General features: G+C 42.7%; 1 protein-coding gene across 5 annotated transcripts in view; it reads right to left on the reverse strand.

The window, feature by feature from the left end:
• The window catches only part of LOC110529879 (ATPase family AAA domain containing 2B), a 121938-nt gene that overhangs the window by 20650 nt on the left and 81816 nt on the right, over positions 1-19472 (reverse strand). For all 5 annotated transcript variants that reach the window (XR_005052873.1, XR_005052871.1, XR_005052870.1 and 2 more), the window contains one exon: positions 719-1522. Coding sequence is in view for 1 of the 5 variants with exons in the window: in XM_036985427.1 (XP_036841322.1) it covers positions 719-1522 (804 nt within the window). In the remaining 4 variants the exon portion in view is untranslated. The remainder of the gene's footprint in view (positions 1-718; positions 1523-19472) is intronic.

Genomic DNA, 19472 nt, shown 5'->3' on the forward strand with positions numbered 1-19472 from the left:
TCCAGCTGGCCCCTGATAATCCACAGCCCTGAGTCGTTAATCACACATACAGGCCTATTGGCTTGTCCCAGAAATCACACACACACACAAGTACTGTAAAGTTGTATTGTATACGTACACATACACACGCACAAACTCACAGGCCTATCGGCTTGTCCCAGACACTACACGCCACTAAATGAACGGCCAAGAAAAAATGATGAGAAAAAAGGCCAACCTTGTGAATTTCTTTGCAGTAAAAACTGTTTTTGAGGATAAATCTTAAGAGTGGTTTTGGATAGTCGACAAAGGTAGAAGACCTAAGACTTTTGAGGGTTTCATTGAAATATGCTGTCTGTGTAGACTTAAGGATCTTATTTCATATTTCACATGCCATATGTCCTGGATAATTCACGCCCTGTCGTTTTAAAAGCAAACCTAGTGTAAATCAAATATCTTGGATGACAATCAACAAAATGATGATATTTCGGTTCTTTTACAGTGAATGAAAAAGTAATGCAAGGTTAGGCTGACTGTGTTCAAGTCTGTGTGACGTGTTTCTGTCTGGTGCTCTCTGAGAAAGATCAGAACGTGCCATCTATACTCAGAGTTACTCGCATTATTTAAAAGTCTGAGTTAGACATGCATATATCAAGTCAGTATTCTACCCCAAGACAGCGATGAGTGTGGCGGTGCACTAGGAATAGGTAAAAGTTAACCATAGATAACCCCTCAGTACCTTCTCTGTCCTGCTCCTCCTTGCCCGTCTCCGTGTCTCCTGTCCTCCCGTCCTGAAGACGGCGTTCCTGAGTTCCTGTGCTCACTGCAGACGCCGACACTTCCCCCTCTGACGCTTCACCTTCGACCGCTGTAGGCCACTCTGTCTCAGAGCTCTTGTGGGCCTGGGAATCCAGGCTATCCATGGACTCATTCCCGTTCACACACTCCCGAGGGACTGTGGCCGGCGTGGGGAATGACGACTGCTGCTCAGTCTTGGACTGGACCTCGTCATCTTTAGGCTGGACCTTCTCAACATCCATGGGCTGGAAACCTTCCTCTTTAGGCTTGGCTTGGGGGTTCTCACTTTCAGCTTGGGAACCTTCATCTTTAGATGATGACCCCTCACCTTTAGACTGGATCTCCTGAGCTTGAGGCTCCTTGTTTTTACAATAAGACTCACTTTTAGACTGGGGGTCTTTGTCTGTAGATGTAGATTTGGCTTGGTCTTCTGTAGTTGGTGTCTCGTCCTCCTTGGGCCCTGTCTCTGTTCTCTGGCCCCTAGGGGCCTCATTGGAGCTCTCCTCCTCCGTGGAGATGCCATATGTGTGAGGGTGTGTGTGGTGTCCGTTGGGCTGAGGGTCCATGGTGTCACAGGAAGACTCTTCGTCCTGAGTCAGACAGGAGTCGCTGGGTACTGCCGTTTCCGGCTTAGGCTCCGCACCTTCATCCTCCTCTTCCTCCGTTCCCTTCTTGTAGTTCTTCTTCTTCCTAATGATGCCCCGCCCCCAAGATGGCCGCCGACGTGCTTTCCTTTTTATGTGATCTGGAAGCAGAGAGAAAAAAAATGTATTGGTAAGTTCAGTCACATGGAACACAGAACTTATGCTAGTACAACCACACCAGACTCTACTACACGGGTTCTGCTCGCACACACCAGTCTCAGCTACAGGAGGTGCAGGCTTTTGTTCCAGACCTGGTCTAACACACTTGATTCAATTAGTGGTCTAAATAGACCATGATAAGTTGATGTGACGACACACAGAGACAGAATCCTTACAAATGGGCCTTCATTAAGTGATAATTCACTGGAGTGACATGAAAGTGGACCAACTAACAACAAGCAATTGAGTTGCCCTGTTAATGCTCCCTGCCAGGTCTTAAATGCTAGGGAAGCATCAGATGTCCACTCCATTGCAGTGGTTTGTGTGTGGCCTGTGTTCCACACGGCACAGGAAAGCAAGGTTAGTAGGCCCCATAGAGGGAGGCTGTCTGGGAGTAATTGCTAGGTGGATGAGGCAGGCTACTGAACAGAAAGACAGAGAGCGAGACAGACAGAGAGCTCAAACCTCTAATTGAAAACAATTGAAAGCAGCCACAGATGTGCCCCATATCACAGCACCAAACTGGATTTGCCCACTATTCCCTCTCATGGGGGGATGTCCCATTACTATCCAGTTAAAAGGTCTGGCATAATGGGGTTGCCACCCCTCCCTCACTATGGTGCAGAGGTCCTGGTGGAAATTACAGTATTTCTGGTGTGAGATGTTGACTGTATTTCTCTGTGGTTGTAATCAGAGAGCACTGCCAGAGAGAGAGCGAGCAGCAAAGAGAGGAAGAGATGAGACGAAACAGAAAGGGAAAAAGGAGAGGCGAGCAGGGCTATTGCTGCAGGGACATGACTGATGGTGGGATGGGAGGGAGAGAGCAAAAAGTATGCCATCTGAGAAAGTGCAGTAAAAGTGTCACAGGGCGCTGGCACGAGTGCCTGACGCAGTGAAACTTCAGCAGGGTCAGATTCCACACGCTGTCTTTTTCAAACCGCAGCCACAGGGTGCGTGCCAGGCCAACAGTGTGTGTGCATGGCGATGAGGGTGTGTGTAATGTATCAGCCTCCCTGCCCAGACAAGCGTTTGAACCAGGCCATGAGTGGACTAGACCTGGGCCTGTCAGTTCAGTCAAAGCCTCCCACATAAACCCGTGGTGAGTCTTTGGTCTCAAAGGCATCAAAAAGGCCTTTAGAGAGGAGATCCTCCAACAGTCACGAGAGACACATGCTAGCTTCCTCACGATTCTGTCTATCCTAATGTTCAGAAGACATTCATCTTCTCAGTCTCTGAACTGTGCCCCATCACTTAACCCTTCACACTCGGACACGTATACTGGTTGAAAATGACAGGTTAGGGCACTAATAAGAGCCTGAAATGGAACACAGTGGCTGTGTACAGTAACATGCTATAAATGACGTCAGTGCTCAGGCTCAGGGCTTGACGGGTTTGGAATGACAGCAATTCTCAACTTGAGCACTGCATGCAACAAGTATGCCCCCATTTTTGAATTGTACCTTTATTTAACTAGGCAAGTCAGTTAAGAACAAATTCTTATTTTCAATGACGCCTAGGAACAGCGGGTTAACTGCCTTGTTGAGGGGCAGAACGACAGATTTTTACCTTGTCAGCTTGGGGATTTGATTTTGCAACCTTTTGATTACTAGTACAACGCTCTACCACTAGGCTACCTGCTGCCCCAATTGGGCAACTTTTGCTAATTTTTGGTTGTCTGAGCGAGGGAAATGCTGAAAATTGAGTACAGTACATTCAGAAAGTATTCAGACCCCTTAACTTTTTCCATTATTGTTACATTACAGCCTTATTCTAAAATGGATTCAATTGTATTTTTTTCCTGATCAATCCACACACACACAATACCCCCAAAATCAGGTTTAGAAGTTTTGGTAAATGTATAAAAAAATAAAATAAATGGAAATATCACCTTTACATAAGTATTCAGACCCTTCACTCAGCCCCAAAACATCACTGCTCTAGAGGAGATCTGCATGGAGGAATGGGCCAAAATACCAGCAACAGTGTGTGAAATCCTTGTGAAGACTTACAGAAAACGTTTGAGAAACTTTTGTTATTTACCAAATACTTATTTTCCACCATCATTTGCAAATAAATTCATTAAAAATCCTACAATGTGATTTTCTGGATGTTTTTTTCTAATTTTGTCTGTCATAGTTGAAGTGTACATATGATGCAAATTACAGGCCTCTCATCTTTTTAGGTGGGAGAACTTGCACAATTGGTGGCTGACTAAATACTTTTTTTTTTTTTTACTTTAACCAAAGCCTAAATGAGTGTGTGTCTGCAGGTGTGGAAGGAAGCTAAAGTAATTCCACTGCCTAAAAATAGTAAAGCACCCTTTGTTGGCTCTAACAGCCACCTAAATCAGTTTGGTGGCTGTTCTTAGAAAATTGATTGTGAAAATTGTATGACTAAATACAATGCCATTTTTTCCAGAGAACAAGTTAACTACTGACTTTCAGCATGCCTATAGAGAAGGGCACTCAACGTCTACTGCACTGACACAGTTGACAGACGATTGATTAAAATAAAATGATGCTATAGTTGGAGCTATATTGTAAGATTTCAGTGCAGCCTGTCGTTATTGAAGAAACTCACTTGCTATGGCTTTACAGCACCTGCAATCACATCATTGGAGAGTTGTTATCCAATAGAACCCAGAGAATGTTCTTCTAAGCAAGCGGCTACATCATCAGATATGTACAGCGCGGTGTCCCTCAGGGCAGTTGCATTGGGCCATTACTCTTTTCACAAAACACCCGAAGTGAGTGAGCTCACTGAAATTCTAAATAAGGAGTTAGTCAGTATCAGAAAGGGTGATTAATAATGTGTTATTAAAGACATCTAAAACTAAAAGCATTGTATTTTGGTTCAAAACATTCTCTAAGACCTAAACCTCAGCTGGAGTTGTGCATAATGGGTGTGACCATTAAGCAAGTTGAGGAAGATAAACTCCTAGGTATAACATTGGATGGTCAATTATCATGGTCAAGTCCTATTGACAAAGTTGCTGTGAAAAGGGGGAGGTGTATGTCTTATAAAAATATTTTCTGTGTTTTTGACACAAATCAACTGTACTAGTTAAGGGTCTTGTCCCATTTTTATTACTGTCCAGTTGGGGCCAAGTGCAGCATATAGAGACCTAGCAAAGCTGCAGCAGGCTCAAAATAGAGCAGCACGCCTTGCCCTTAACTGCACATATAGAACTAATATCAAACACCTGCCTTTCCTGGTTGACAAGAGATTAAATGTGTCACTTCTAGTTTCCATGATAAATATGAGTCATGAAAATTCCAGATGGTCTGCATAATCAAATAGCATTCAGCTCAGATACCCCACAAGACATGTCACCAGGGGTCTCTTCACAATCCCCAAGTCCAAAATGAATTCACAGCAACGCACTGTATTATACAGAGCCATGATCGCATGGAACTCCCATCTCCAATTCCTCAAGAAAACTGTAAAATGACCTTAAAATATGGATTAAACAGCAGGGACAGTGAGGGGACCTAAAAACACAAGCTAACACACATGTTTTTGTTGTATTGTTTGTATTATTTTTGTTTGATATGTTTGTATATTGTTGCATTTTAAAAATGTGTGCGAATGTCCTTGTCTATCAGTGTTTTGTTAGTTGTCATGTTTTGTATTTTTTGGGGGGACCACAGGAAGAGTAGCTGATGCCTATGCAAAAGCTAAATTGGATCCAAATAAACAAACTTGCGCTACATCCGTAGATGTCGGCTGTCATTGTAAAATAAGAATTTGTTCTTAACTGACTTGCCTTGTTAAATAAAAAGGTTCAATAAAAACGAAAAATGAAAGTTGTATGCCAACTAACCACATATACAGCCAAACAGCAAAACCATTTAGTTGACCGGTCAATTTTTTTGGTCTACAGGTAGGTCGACCGAGATTTCTTTAGCCAAGCAGTCACAATTTATCACAAAAAAAAATGTCATGGTGCACAAAACACCTGTCTTGGGAGTCTAATCCATTGCTGAGGCCACGGGAATGGCACAGTCGATCCATCTAAGACGTGATAGTGAAATTGTATGTATGTATTCTATTATGTAAAAAATAATATTAATGCAACACTAATAAAACTATTAATGCGCTCTCTCTCACATTGGATGTGGTTCTGAAACAATCTTCAGTGCGCAGTAGAATTGGCGCCTTTCCCTTTGTTGCTATGTGCATAATAGAAAAGTTAACCAGCATATTGGGATTGATAATGCGGCAGAGGCATCAGCAGAGACGAGGAAACAGCCCTTAGCCTAATTGTCTAAGAATATTGAGGAGAGGGGGAAACCAAATGAATTAGGTTTATAATCAATAGCCTAACTGTTAAATGTCTATAAATCATCCATATACACTAAAGGTCAACATTAAACATTTTTCAAACATTCAAAGGGGTTTTCTTCATTTCTACATTTTAGAATAATAGTGAAGACATCAAAACAGTGTTAAAGGGGTTTAAAAAAAAATCAAAATATATTTTATATTTGAAATTCTTCGTAATAGCCACCCTTTGCCTTGACAGATTTGCACACTCTTGGGATTCTCTCAACTAGCTTCATGAGGTAGTCCCCTGGAATTAGGGCTGGGCGGTGTGACGATAGAGCACAATATGAAACGATAGACGTTTTTCTATCGTTTATTTCATTGTGTCGCAAATCACTCTTTACGACAATATTTTTCGTCAATTGGACGACGCTTTACGTGCCGGTGTGGAAGGACATTTGCAACACAAACAAACATGGAAGAGAGTGAACGGAACACAATGCACGGAGACATGGAGCTCATACCTAAAAAAGGAGCAACTTCAGTCACATGGATGTGGTTTGGGTGTGAAAAGTCTGACATGGACCAGAAAACTGTCCACTGCAAAATGACCGGTAATGTACATCTACAGAAAAAAGACAGATCTTGGTTCTGTTGCCAGTTTGTTTAATAGCCTACTGATTCCGTGAGTACCGAGCCTCATGCAACGGCACAATGTCAGATAAAGCAATTTCACAGCTTGGGGTGTTTTTAATCTTTGCTATGCTGTAATAAAAGGCGTAAAACTTTTTTTGTAAGAATAGACTGGCATTAATTTATTTGGTGTTTACACCGTTCCAAACAGGCAGAAAAATAATATTGTGATCTCACAGCACCCGTTTGTCACACATAATATGCACGCAACTCACTCCTATACTCTCCTTTTCTAGATCTTATGGTTATCATTAGTAGGCTTTGTATAGCCTTGTAACCACCATCGAGCTGTAGGCCTAAGAGGGCATCCTGTTTAGTCTTACTACCCTAACTTACTTAGGCCTACAGTATATTTCAATGTAAACTCAGCAAAAAAAGAAACGTCCCTTTTTCAGGACCCTGTCTTTCAAAGATAATTCGTAAAAACCCAAATAACTTCACAGATCTTCCTTTTAAAGGGTTTAAACACTGTTTCCCATGCTTGAACCATAAACAGTTAATGAACATGCACCTATTGGAACGGTCTTTAAGACACTAACAGCTTACAGATGGTAGGCAATTAAGGTCACAGTTATGAAAACTTAGGACACTAGAGGCCTTTCTACTGACTGAAAAACACCAAAAGAAAGCTGCCCAGGGTCCCAGGGCAATAAATGGCAATGTCCGTACTGCGAGACACCTAAGACAGCGCTACAGGGAGACAGGACAGACAGCTGATCGTCCTCGCAGTGGCAGACACGTGTAACACCTGCACAGGATCGGTACATCCGAACATCACACTTGCGGGACATGTACAGGATGGCAACAACAACTGCCCGAGTTACACCAGGAATGCACAATCCCTCCATCAGTGCTCAGACTGTCTGCAATAGGCTGAGAGAGACTGGACTGAGGGCTTGTAGGACTGTTGCAAGGCAGGTCCTCACCAGACATCACCGGCAACATCGCCTATGGGTACAAACCCACCGTCGCTGGACCAGACAGGACTGGCAAAAAGTGCTCTTCACTGATGAGTTGCGGTTTTGTCTCATCAGGGGTGATGGTTGGATCAGCGTTTATCATCAAAGGAATGAGCGTTACACCGAGGTCTGTACTCTGGAGCAGGATTGAGCTGGAGCAGGATCGATTTGGAGGTGAAGGGTCCGTCATGGTCTGGGGCGGTGTGTCACAGCATCATCGGACTGAGCTTGTTGTCATTGCAGGCAATCTCAACGCTGTGCGTTACAGGGATGACATCCTCCTCCCTCATGTGGTACCCTTTCTGCAGGCTCATCCAGACATGACCCTCCAGCATAACAATGCCACCAGCCATACTGCTCGGTTTGTGCGTGATTTCCTACAAGACAGGAATGTCAGTGTTCTGCCATGGCCAGCGAAGAGCCCGGATCTCAATCCCATTGAGCACGCCTGGGACCTGTTGGATCAGAGGGTGAGGGCTAGGGCCATTCCCCCCACAAATGTCCGGGAACTTGCAGGTGCCTTGGTGGAAGAGTGGGGTAACATCTCACAGCAAGAACTGGCAAAGCTGGTGAAGTACATGAAGAGGAGATGCACTGCAGTACTTATTGCAGCTGATTGACACATTCCATTTCTGTTAGTTCCTGTCTGTGGAACTTGTTCATTTTGTTTGTCAGTTGTGTAAATATTTGTATGAACATAACATTAAACATGTTAAGTTTGCTGAAAATAAACGCAGTTCACAGTGACAACGTTTTTTAAATTCTGAGTTTATATGCTACTGTATCAATCAATCATTAATTTGTTCATGCCACCACACAGCAGAAGAGACATTCATGCTTTGAAATGCAATCAACCATTTTAGTTGTGAAATTAAATAATAAAGGGAGCTTTGAATAATTAGGCTAAATATTAAATAAACTGCAATTCAGGTATGAATGCAACTTTTTAGTCGGCTGTAATAAAGGCTTTATATTTTTTCCCATTTGTAACAGAGTCTGTTCTCTTATTTAGTGTTGTTTACACTGTTCCAAATGGTCAGAAAAAGTAATAATATTGTAATCTAACATCAACTGTTTGGCACACAATACTCACACAATGATTGCTCCTTTTTCTGGATCTCCATTCCACTGACTTCCCCTTTCCCTCCTGAGCAACCAGTAAACATTTGCCTGTTTAAAGTTTATTTTTCACATCGTCCGCATCCATTGTGTGTCACGTTACTGTGTTCAGAGTTTGTTATAACCAATTTATTGATGTGATTATGATGGGCTAATAGGTCAGGCCCTATTGGTCACATGCATGCGATGCTGTCACCTAAACAGGGTTGAGGGAATAGGTCATGTTTTTCCTAAACAAATTAGGGAACTTTTCAGTCAGAAACAAGTACGAACCTAAATGGCCGAGATTATGTTGCAGCTTCAATCATGGACAGCACAAAAAACACTTACTGTGCTGTGGTGCCTTTTCGCTGCAGTAGGGAGGAGAGGGAGACAACTTGAGCCAGTCACACAGGCACGCTGTCATTTTTTTAACACAGTGACCATCAGGCTCCGAGTCATTTTGTCTTAATTATTTAATCAAACCGTGTACTTAAAGCATCAGACAAGCTCAGTGCATAAGAAGTTGATTTTATTCCAACACATAGGGTGTGTGTTTATACAGTGGGGCAAAAAAGTATTTAGTCAGCCACCAGTTGTGCAAGTTCTCCCACTGTAATTTTCATCATAGGTACACTTCAACTATGACAGACAAAATGAGAGAAGAAAAAAAATCCAGAAAATCACATTGTAGGATTTTTAATGAATTTATTTGCAAATTACGGTAGAAAATAAGTATTTGGTCACCTACAAACAAGCAAGATTTCTGGCTGTCCTCCACTCGTTACCTGTATTAATGGCACCTGTTTGAACTTGTTATCAGTATAAGACCAAAGAGCTGTCAAAGGACACCAGAAACAAAATTGTAGACCTGCACGAGGCTGGGAAGACTGAATATGCAATAGGTAAGCAGCTTGGTTTGAAGAAATCAACTGTGGGAGCAATTATTAGGAAATGGAAGACATACAAGACCACTGATAATCTCCCTCGATCTGGGGCTCCACGCAAGATCTCAAATCCTGCAGTGCCAGACGTGTCCCCCTGCTTAAGCCAGTACATGTCCAGGCCCGTCTGAAGTTTGCTAGAGAGCATTTGGATGATCCAGAAGAAGATTGGGAGAATGTCATATGGTCAGATGAAACCAAAATATAACTTTTTGGTAAAACTCAACTCGTCGTGAGTTGCATCCAAAGAACACCATACCTACTGTGAAGCATGGGGGTGGAAACATCATGCTTTGGGGCTGTTTTTCTGCTAAGGGACCAAGACGACTGATCCGTGTAAAGGAAAGAATGCATGGGGCCATGTATCATGAGATATTGAGTGAAAACCTCCTTCCATCAGCAAGGGCATTGAAGATGAAACGTGGCTGGGTCTTTCAGCATGACAATGATCCCAAACACACCGCCCGGGCAACGAAGAAGTGGCTTCGTAAGAAGCATTTCAAGGTCCTGGAGTGCCTAGCCAGTCTCCAGATCTCAACCCCATAGAAAATCTTTGGAGGGAGTTGAAAGTCTGTTGCCCAGCAACAGCCCCAAAACATCACTGCTCTAGAGGAGATCTGCATGGAGGAATGGGCCAAAATACCAGCAACAGTGTGTGAAAACCTTGTCATTGCCAACAAAGGGTATATAACAAAGGTTTGAGAAACTTTTGTTATTGACCAAATACTTATTTTCCACCATAATTTGCAAATAAATTCATTAAAAAATGTTTCTCATTTTGTCTGTCATAGTTGAAGTGTACATATGATGAAAATTACAGGCCTCTCATCTTTTTAAGTTGGAGAACTTGCTCAGATACCAGACTGAATTAACTGCTTTTCCTCAAATGGAAGAAATGCTAAGACACTAGCCTAACTAGAGCCAACTTGTATTCCCAATTGAAAGAAAAAAAACGAATGTGGATTTAGTGTTTGTCTGACGATTGTTCAGCACAATGTTTCAGAGGCGACCCACTGTACACAATTTCCCACACGATTCTACATGTACAATCGGTGCGCATTCGATTTGCAAATTACGTTGAGAGGTTCTACTCTTGGCCAACAAACACTATTGATGAATCTCTGCCTTGAGACCAGAGAAGCACTCACACTATGCCTCATCACCAGGTAGCTAAAACCCTGCAATGCAATTACTGCCACTTGTGTGCCTGCGCATGTGAACATGCACGCATGTTCAAGCCAGTTAACACAAATTGATTGGTTACGACTTTGTTTGCCTTTCTTCAAAATCCCATGAATGAAAAAAAAAAAATTCCAAAACTGGCATGGAACCAATGGTGTGTGTTTTAATGAAGTCCCAGTGAATAGGGTCAATTTGTGATGCGTTTGTGTTGTCTGTTAAAACATAGAAGGGGAGGTGTAGGAATGTTGCTGCAGGTTACAACTCCTGACACATGACGGTCGGCGATAAAGAGAAAGTGGGTGACTTTAGAGCAAGAGGCAACAAATGCAACAAAGTGAATAAGTTATATTAATCCGAGAACTCGTAAGCCTTGTAAACTCCGCTTGGTATTTCACAGCATACCAAGTTAACAGAGCCGCAATGCTAGCACAGTAAAAAAGACCATCCTTTTGGCCACTGCTACGTCTGTTTGTATGGATAAACAACACATTTCAGACTAGAACTAGCCTACCTGGATAAATAAAAAGGTGAACTAAAAAAATAGCGAAGGGGTGGAGAAAACACCCGTCTCTGAACTACATCTTCAAACTAAGGGCAACCACGGCATCCGTGACACAGAGGGAGAAGCGTCCATCCACGTATAATGGATAGTCTAGCTAGCTAAATTTTCAGATACTACACGTTTCTAATTGTCGGTAAGGCCTTTTCATTTCAAGTTAAAGTGTACTAGCTAGCTAGCTAGCTAATGTTAGCTGGCTGGCTCGCTAGCTAACGTTACGTGTATGATCTGTGTAGTAATATTATTAGTATCTCAGAGCCATTTGCTTTGCTAGTTATAGCCTAATGTTAGCTAGCTAACATTGAACCTGGTTGGTTAGCTACCTGCAGATTCATGCATGGTAGTAACGTCATGAATTGGGATTATGGTTCATTGTTTAGCTAGCCTGTATAGGACTGGGGTTCCGCTAGATAAAATTATTGTTAATCCAGCCACAGTGTCTGATATCAAAAATGCTTTACAGCGAAAGCTCCACAAACAATTATGTTAGGTCACCACCAACTCACAGAAAAACCAAGCCATATTTCCAGCCAAAGAGAGGAGTCACAAAAGCACAAAGCAAGTTAGCTTGGGTGCTGTTAGGACAGAACGCTTGGGTCAACCCTACTTCTCGGCCTCATGTGCAAATCCTTAAAGAGATGGTAGGGGCTAAGGTTTAAGAGGGTGTGAATGATGCTGAATGGGTGTAGACAAAGAAGATCTCTCCAGCAAACATATAAAGGCCATTTTCTCAAAAGTGGAGTAACAAGTTTATCAACTTTCAAAGCAGAATTACTTTCACATTGTTCCTCAACTGTAGTATATGATAAACCATTTTCTAGCTCTGAGTCTCTACATTTAGCCAATGTAAAAAACTATTTAAAGTGTTGCTACATAAGACCGACTCAAGTGGTTACATGTTGTCTGGTTAACACAATGTATGTGTCTGTACACAAAGGCTATCAGCACTTATCTCGCAACACCAGCCCTGGCACCACCGACCAAGCACGTTGCCAGGCTACACACCACTCAGGATGGGAGGAGGGAAAGGAAGAACAGGGGAGAAGAAGAGAAGAGGGAGAGGAGTCCTATGCCAGATGTGCCACAGTGACCAGTATCTATAGACTGTGGTGCCCATGTTGGGTCCTTCCCAGGCAGGGGGCGGGTGACCGCTGGCACAGTGATAAGTATGAGGCGGGGTGCGACTGGCATGGATACCTCCTGCACACCGGAGAAGGGATGTGATCAGGACGACACAGGAAATCAGGGAGAATACTACCCCTGCAAAGGAGTGGGTAGAGGTAGGGTAAAGTAGTAGGATACAGAGGGACGAGACTCTCTCCTTCATGCCTCACTGGAGCATGGCACTGACTGTTACTCTGCTGGAGGCATGGGACCAGAGATGGACGACAAAGAGAGACAGCACGATGGAAGAGATATGGATGGGGAGATGAAGAGAAAGAAGAGCGAGAGGAGGGAGTGAGAGGGATAAAGTGGCAAAGGCAGAGAGACCTCAGGAGCAGCTCAGTGCCATTTTGGATTTTTTGGCGTGTAGCTGTTTTCCAACGACGCGGCTGGTTTTTGACCACCAGTTTGTATTTGCCCTTCAGAATTTTGATTTCATTTATAAATGTCACTTATCTTAGCAGTTATTAGTCATAGCCATGCTGTGGATTTCCAATATAGTATAATAACCTTTACGCATGCATACACCTGTCCTCCCCTTCCCAACACATGCATTATGAAACACCAACACACACATCCCTCCATTGCGGTCCGGACCAGTTAAGGGCGCTGGAGTCGTGGTGAGGTCAGCTCTTTGAAGCCAGTTCTCAGTGTAGAAAAAGGTCAGACATACGGTGTGTGTGTGCTAGTGTGTCCGAGTGTGTCTGTGATAGAAAAGGTGAGACAGAATGGCAGCAAATGAGTTGTCATCTCCAGCTCTTAAATAATGCATGGGAATTGTTGGAGCATGAACGCTCAGCCACAGACGGTCGGTAGAAGAAAGAGGGATGGATGGATAGATGGATTGGAGGGATCCTCTGCTTTGAATAGCACAGCACTTTGTAATAATTAAAAGCACCAATGCATGCATGATTCATGGGGCGCCAGGAATATTTAGAGCTACTTACCGTCTGTACACACCCGACAAAATCACACACACACCTTCCTTCTACCCTCAGCCTGTCACTCTTCAAGGACATTGGTTGATACAATGTAGAAGTATATTAGATGTAATAACCTATTTTACAAGACAGGTGAATAGAGCAGTCTTTTACTACAATGACCAAAAATACAAAGCAACCATTTCAAATATTACAGTTTATATAAGGAAATATGTCAATTGACAAAATCATTTGGCCCTAATCTATGGATTTCACATGACTGGAAATACAGATACGCATCTGTTGGTCACAGATACCTTTAAAAACAAAAATAGGGGTGTGGATCAGAAAAGCAGTCAGTATCTGGTGTGACCACAATTGGTCTCATGCAGCGCAACATCTTTCGCATAGATTTGATCACACTTGATTGTTGCCTGTTGAATGTTGTACAACTCCTCTTCAATGGCTGTGCGAAGTTGCTGGCTATTGGCGGGAACTGGAACTCGCTGTCAATCCAGAGTGATGGAAGAACTGGGACATTTTCAGCTTCCAGTACTTGTGTACCGATCATTGCGACATTATCATGCTGAAACATGCAGATGAATGGCACAACAATGGTTGTCAGGATCTCGTCACGATATCTGCGCATTCAAATCGCAGTCGATAAAATGCAACTCGTAGTTCTCTGGCAACAGCGCTGGTTGACATTCCTACAGTCAGCATATCAATTGCACGCTCCCTCAAAATATGAGACATCTGTGGCATTGTGTTGTGTGGCAAAGCTACCTTTTATTGTCCCCAGCTTCTTGATATACCACACCTGTCAGGTAGATGGATTATCTTTGCAAAGGAGAAATGCTCACTACAGGGATGTAAACAAATATTTAATTTCAGCTCATGAAACACGGGACCAACACTTTTCATGTTGTGTTTATATTTTTTGCTCAGTATAATGTACACTGACTAAATAAAATAAAGAAATAATCTAAATTAAATCCAGTTTCATTCCTAGGCAGCACTGCCATCCTGTTAAGGATCGGAGTTCCGTCAACAGGACAGTTGTAAATCATGCAGCACGTTATGTCAAGATTGCAGATTTTAGAGAAACAACAAACGTCGGTACATATAAAGTGTCTTATACTGGCTGAAAGCTTAAATTATTTTTAACTGCACTGTCCAATTTACAGTAGCTATTACTGAGAAAAAAGCCATGCTATTGTTTGAGAGCTCCAAACAAAACTTTTTTCAACGCGATAGGTTTGATAAATTCACCTGAAATGTGTACTTACATTCTGAAATCTTGCTCTGATTTATCATCCAAAAGGTTCCCAGTGATAACATGAAGTGTCGTTTTGTTAGATAAAATCCTTTTTCATATCCTAAAAAAGGTCCATACGATCGATTTTGTATTTCCACTCGTTCAATTTGCAAAGAAAGGAATCTGAAAAAGCCACCCTAAACGTTGTTTGAACGAGTCAAATCACGTTCGTATCTGTTTCTCAGAGATCCTGGAAGGCAACAAGACTTTACGATTTCATTAGGGGTGTAGTATATCCAATAGGACACCATATTTGGTCCGAGAGCAACGCCTTCATGGCACACCGATGACGCGGGCGGCCATCACTTGAGCGACTATCTTTGTCAAATAAGCACCAATCGGGGTCAAACAAAGCTAGGCAAAGAGCTGGGCTTTACGGGAGTATCCAGAAACCATGTATGTTGTAAAATGTAGTTACTAACCTTGTACGATAGTATGCCTTTTCATTTTGGACAAAAACTATAAGCATATTCAAAGTTTTGAAGTTATGAAAACTGGTTGTTTTGCAAATTGTTGAACTTATATGGCTACTAAATACTTGGAAAGCTACATCAAAGTCCAAGTATACAGATTTGACGATATTCTTGCAGACAAATGAATGAGAATGTCTTTTTCACAATTTGCCCAAATGTACCTGGGGACTTCACACTAAAAGTCTTGAAGATCAGTCATACTCCAAGTTATCCATCTGAAACTTTGCACATACACTGCTGCCATGTTGTGGACACTATCAGAATTACAACCAGAGTGATGGCTATAACAGTGACCTTTCTCTTGCATTTAAAAAGATGGTTGTTTTTTTCTTTGTATTTTCTTCTACATTCAATTCACATTTCCACAAACTTCAAAGTGTTTCCTTTCAACTGGTACCAAGAATATGTATATCCTTGCTACAGGCAGTTAGATTTGGGTTTGTCATTTAGGCAAAAATGTTTAAAAAAGGGGGCTATCCCTAAGAACATTTATTAAAGACAGTTGGTTCCACACAGCACAACTCTTGTTGCCCCACTATCTCCTAACAACCATCTTGTCAATTTGGAATACCAACATCTGATATCCGTTTGCACGGCTATTTAACCACATTTAAAAAAAAATATTAATGTATCATTGGGGACAGAGTTGGTCCGTTCTCCACACACAGCATGCACACACGCTCTAGCTTCCTGCCTACGTTCCACCCGTCACACACTCCACCTGCTCCTCCGCTGGCCAAAAACACTGGACACAGACCCCCTACCAGTCACTAAGTTCCCGAGCCATGGTTACCTAACAATGAACCACGTTTTAAGTAAATCACGTCACACACTTTTCCCTTCTGGTAGCATCTGCGTCTCTAAAGCCGTGGTGTCTGTAAGTAGCTAACAGGATTTTGGGCAAGGGCCGTCACCTGCCCCATGCTGGGAATATTATTAAACGGCTGAAGCCAGGAAGAAGATAAGACGTGTATTTAATGTGTGCGTGACAGACAGCATGTGAGTGAAATTAAGGGTGAGGGACATTGTAGATTCTGGTTTACAGTATAGGGATAGGCGATTCTTGCTTAAAAAAAAAAAACAGTCTGACTCGACCTATTTCACACACAGCCAGTCCTCTGTCCCATGCTTGAAATGTTATTAAACAGCTGGAGCCACACACACACACACACACCTAGCCCACCTTCCAGCTCCATTCCCAGCAGGCCCTAGACAGACAGCTTCATTGGAATTGACTGGAGCTCAGCCTCCATCTTGTTACATTAATGAACTATTGATCCACTGTGTTCTCTCCACCTCTGATAGAGGGGCAGAATAGTCAGGGCACTGCATGGCAAGCATCTAAGACTGGCACAGGATTTTTGCCTATCGAGTTCTACTGGTGCTACAAGAGAAAGACAGGGACCCGAGAGATGACGAAAGAGCGGGAGAGGCGCCAAACGAGAGAAAAAGAACAAAACCGGGAGAACAAAAGAGAAGGCAGCCCCAGGGTGATGGGGCAGACAGCAGTTTGTCACCTCATGTGCCACCAGCTGCTGACACTTAATGAAACGAGACGATCAATAAATGATCCCATCCTTGCTCCTGGAAAGTCACGTTGCTCTCTCACACACACGCCCACAGTTTGCGCTTGTGATGCACGGGACAAAAAATATGTATAGTTACATATCGCAATATTGTTCAGGAAAATAATACTGATACTTTGACTCCAAGTATTGATTAGTCAACATGTTTGCTAGGTATCATTAGCTAGCGCTAGTCAAAACTTTAAATCTTATAGGTAATGGGTAATGCTCAGAGGGCCGGTCCAGCCAAGACCCTGGCACAGAGATACATGACAGGATGTCAGCAGGCAGCCTCAGTGATCGATCCACCCATCCGTTCTGGAGGGTACCACTCGTCTCCTCTTCCTGCCAGCCTCACTTGCCACTGGGAGATAACTGGCTGACCAATGCAATCCTCTCTGGGCACAACAGCTCATCAGGCTTCAGCGTACACAGCAAACGCACAACTCAATCAGTAGGCCTAGGATGCGCACACACACACACACACACACACACACACACACACACGTTCACAAAATAATAAATACTCTAACGGACCCGAGATGACAGAGGACACCCAGGGCAAAGGACAGATGCCCCACACTGGGACCAGGAGCCAGCACCGCTGACCATGTCCCGGTCACATACACACTAGGGCTGATCCCAATTAGTCGGCTGTTTACTTGATAGGCTGTTGGTCAAGCAAGATTTTTTTGGGGTCGAGCTGTAGCAAATACAGTATATATACAGTACCAGTCAAAAAAGTTGACAACTATTTATTCAAGGGTTTTCCTTATATTTACAATTTTCTACATAGTAGAATAATAGTGAAGACATCAAAACTTTGAAATAACACATATGGAATCATGTAGTAAGCAAAAAACAGTTAACCTTATATTTTAGATTCCTTAGAGTAGCCACCCTTTGCCCTGATGACAGTCCTGCACAATCATGCCATTCAACCAGCTTCACCTTGATTGCTTTTCCAACAGTTTTGAAGGAGTTCCCACATATGCTGAGCACTTGTTGGCTACCTTTCCTTCACGCAGCGGTCCATCTCATCCCAAACCATCTCAATTGGGTTGAGGTCGGGTGATTGCAGAGGCCAGGTCTTCTGATGCAGCACTCCATCACTCTCCTTTACAGAGTTACCAGCCTCAGAAATTGAAGCCCAAATAAATGCTTCAGAGTTCAAGTAACATAATCATCAACATCAACTGTCAGAGGAGACCGTGAATCAGACCTTCATGGTCAAATTGCTGCTAATAAACCACTACTGAAGGACACCAAGAAGAAGAAGATAATTGCTTGGGACAAGAAACACAAGCAATGGACATTAGAACGGTTGAAATCTGTCCTTTGGTCTGATTTGAGACGCAGAGTAGGTGAACGGATGATCTCCGCATGTGTGATCCCCAATGGGGAGCATGGAGGAGGAGGTGTGATGGTGTGGGGGTTAGGGTTGCAAAGGGTCGGAAACTTTCTGGTAAGATTTATTCGGGAAATTTTCCATGGGAATTTTGCTTAAATTCATCAAAAAAGTTAGCTTATAACAGTGAACCTTTTTTTGTGGGATACACAAGGCAATTCTAGGTCTTGTGGCATATGTTGGTTAAACTATCCCTGATTCAATGGAATCACATGTGCAGCTGATTCTCAAGATCTTGCACACTAATGAGATGCTATTGAGCCGACACTACTACACTGAGCCAAGGACTACATGCTTTCTTTTTTGATTAGAATACTGGGTGGGGTGAATATATTTTTATATGACATGATTTTTTGTTAACTCGTAAAGAGTAGCATATAACAAAGTGTGTTTAAATCATTTCTAACTTGGTAACAATTTCTGCTCGTTAGTTTTTGCAACCATCAGGGTTTTAGCTTGCTTGAGGCTGCTAACTGAGGAGTGTTAATTCACCTGTTTCCATACACGTTTCATTTTAAAACATTTCTTACAAATGAGTTGTTTAATCCAACTGCTTATCTGTACATGGAATTGTATATTTGTTGTTTTACTCATTTTTTTCTAACCTTAACAGGAAAATCCCATGGGCACTGATGTGTGGAGACATTTCATAGCAGCTAATGTAGAAGGAAAAGCTGTGTACATTTGCAAATACTGTGCCAAATCATATGTGAAGAATGCAACAAAGATGCAGAATCAACTGATCAAGTGCATACAGTTCCCTCAGCGCTCACAACAAGCAACCTCTAACAGTCCCTCTACTCTATTCGAGGTGAAAATGATGAATCAGACACCTTAGATAGCAACAGCTCATCTCCTCCTGGAAGAATATGTTTTTAACTCAATGAAGGAACGCAGTCAGAGAAACGCTGGTGAATGTCTTGCTCGAGCTGTGTATGCAACTGGTTCACCTCTGATGCTCACAGGCAATGTGTATTGGAAGAGATTTCTGAATGTTCTTCGCCCAGCATACACCCCTCCAACCAGACATGCCTTATCTACTCATTTGATGGATGCAGAGTTCAACAGAGTTCTAGTGAAGGTCAAGCAAATCATAGAGAAATCAGACTGTATTGCAATCATCTGATGGTCAAATGTTCGTGGACAAGGAATAATTAACTACATCTCCACCCCTCAACCAGTATTCTACAAGAGCACAGACACAAGGGACAACAGACACACCGTTCTCTACATTGCAGATGAGCTGAAGGCAGTCAATGACCTTGGACCACAGAAGGTATTTTCAATGGTGACAGACAATGCTGAAAACATGGAGTTCTACCCTCACATCACTCCCATTGGCT

Source organism: Oncorhynchus mykiss, chromosome 8 (assembly GCF_013265735.2).
Source record: "Oncorhynchus mykiss isolate Arlee chromosome 8, USDA_OmykA_1.1, whole genome shotgun sequence".
NCBI lineage: Eukaryota > Metazoa > Chordata > Actinopteri > Salmoniformes > Salmonidae > Oncorhynchus > Oncorhynchus mykiss.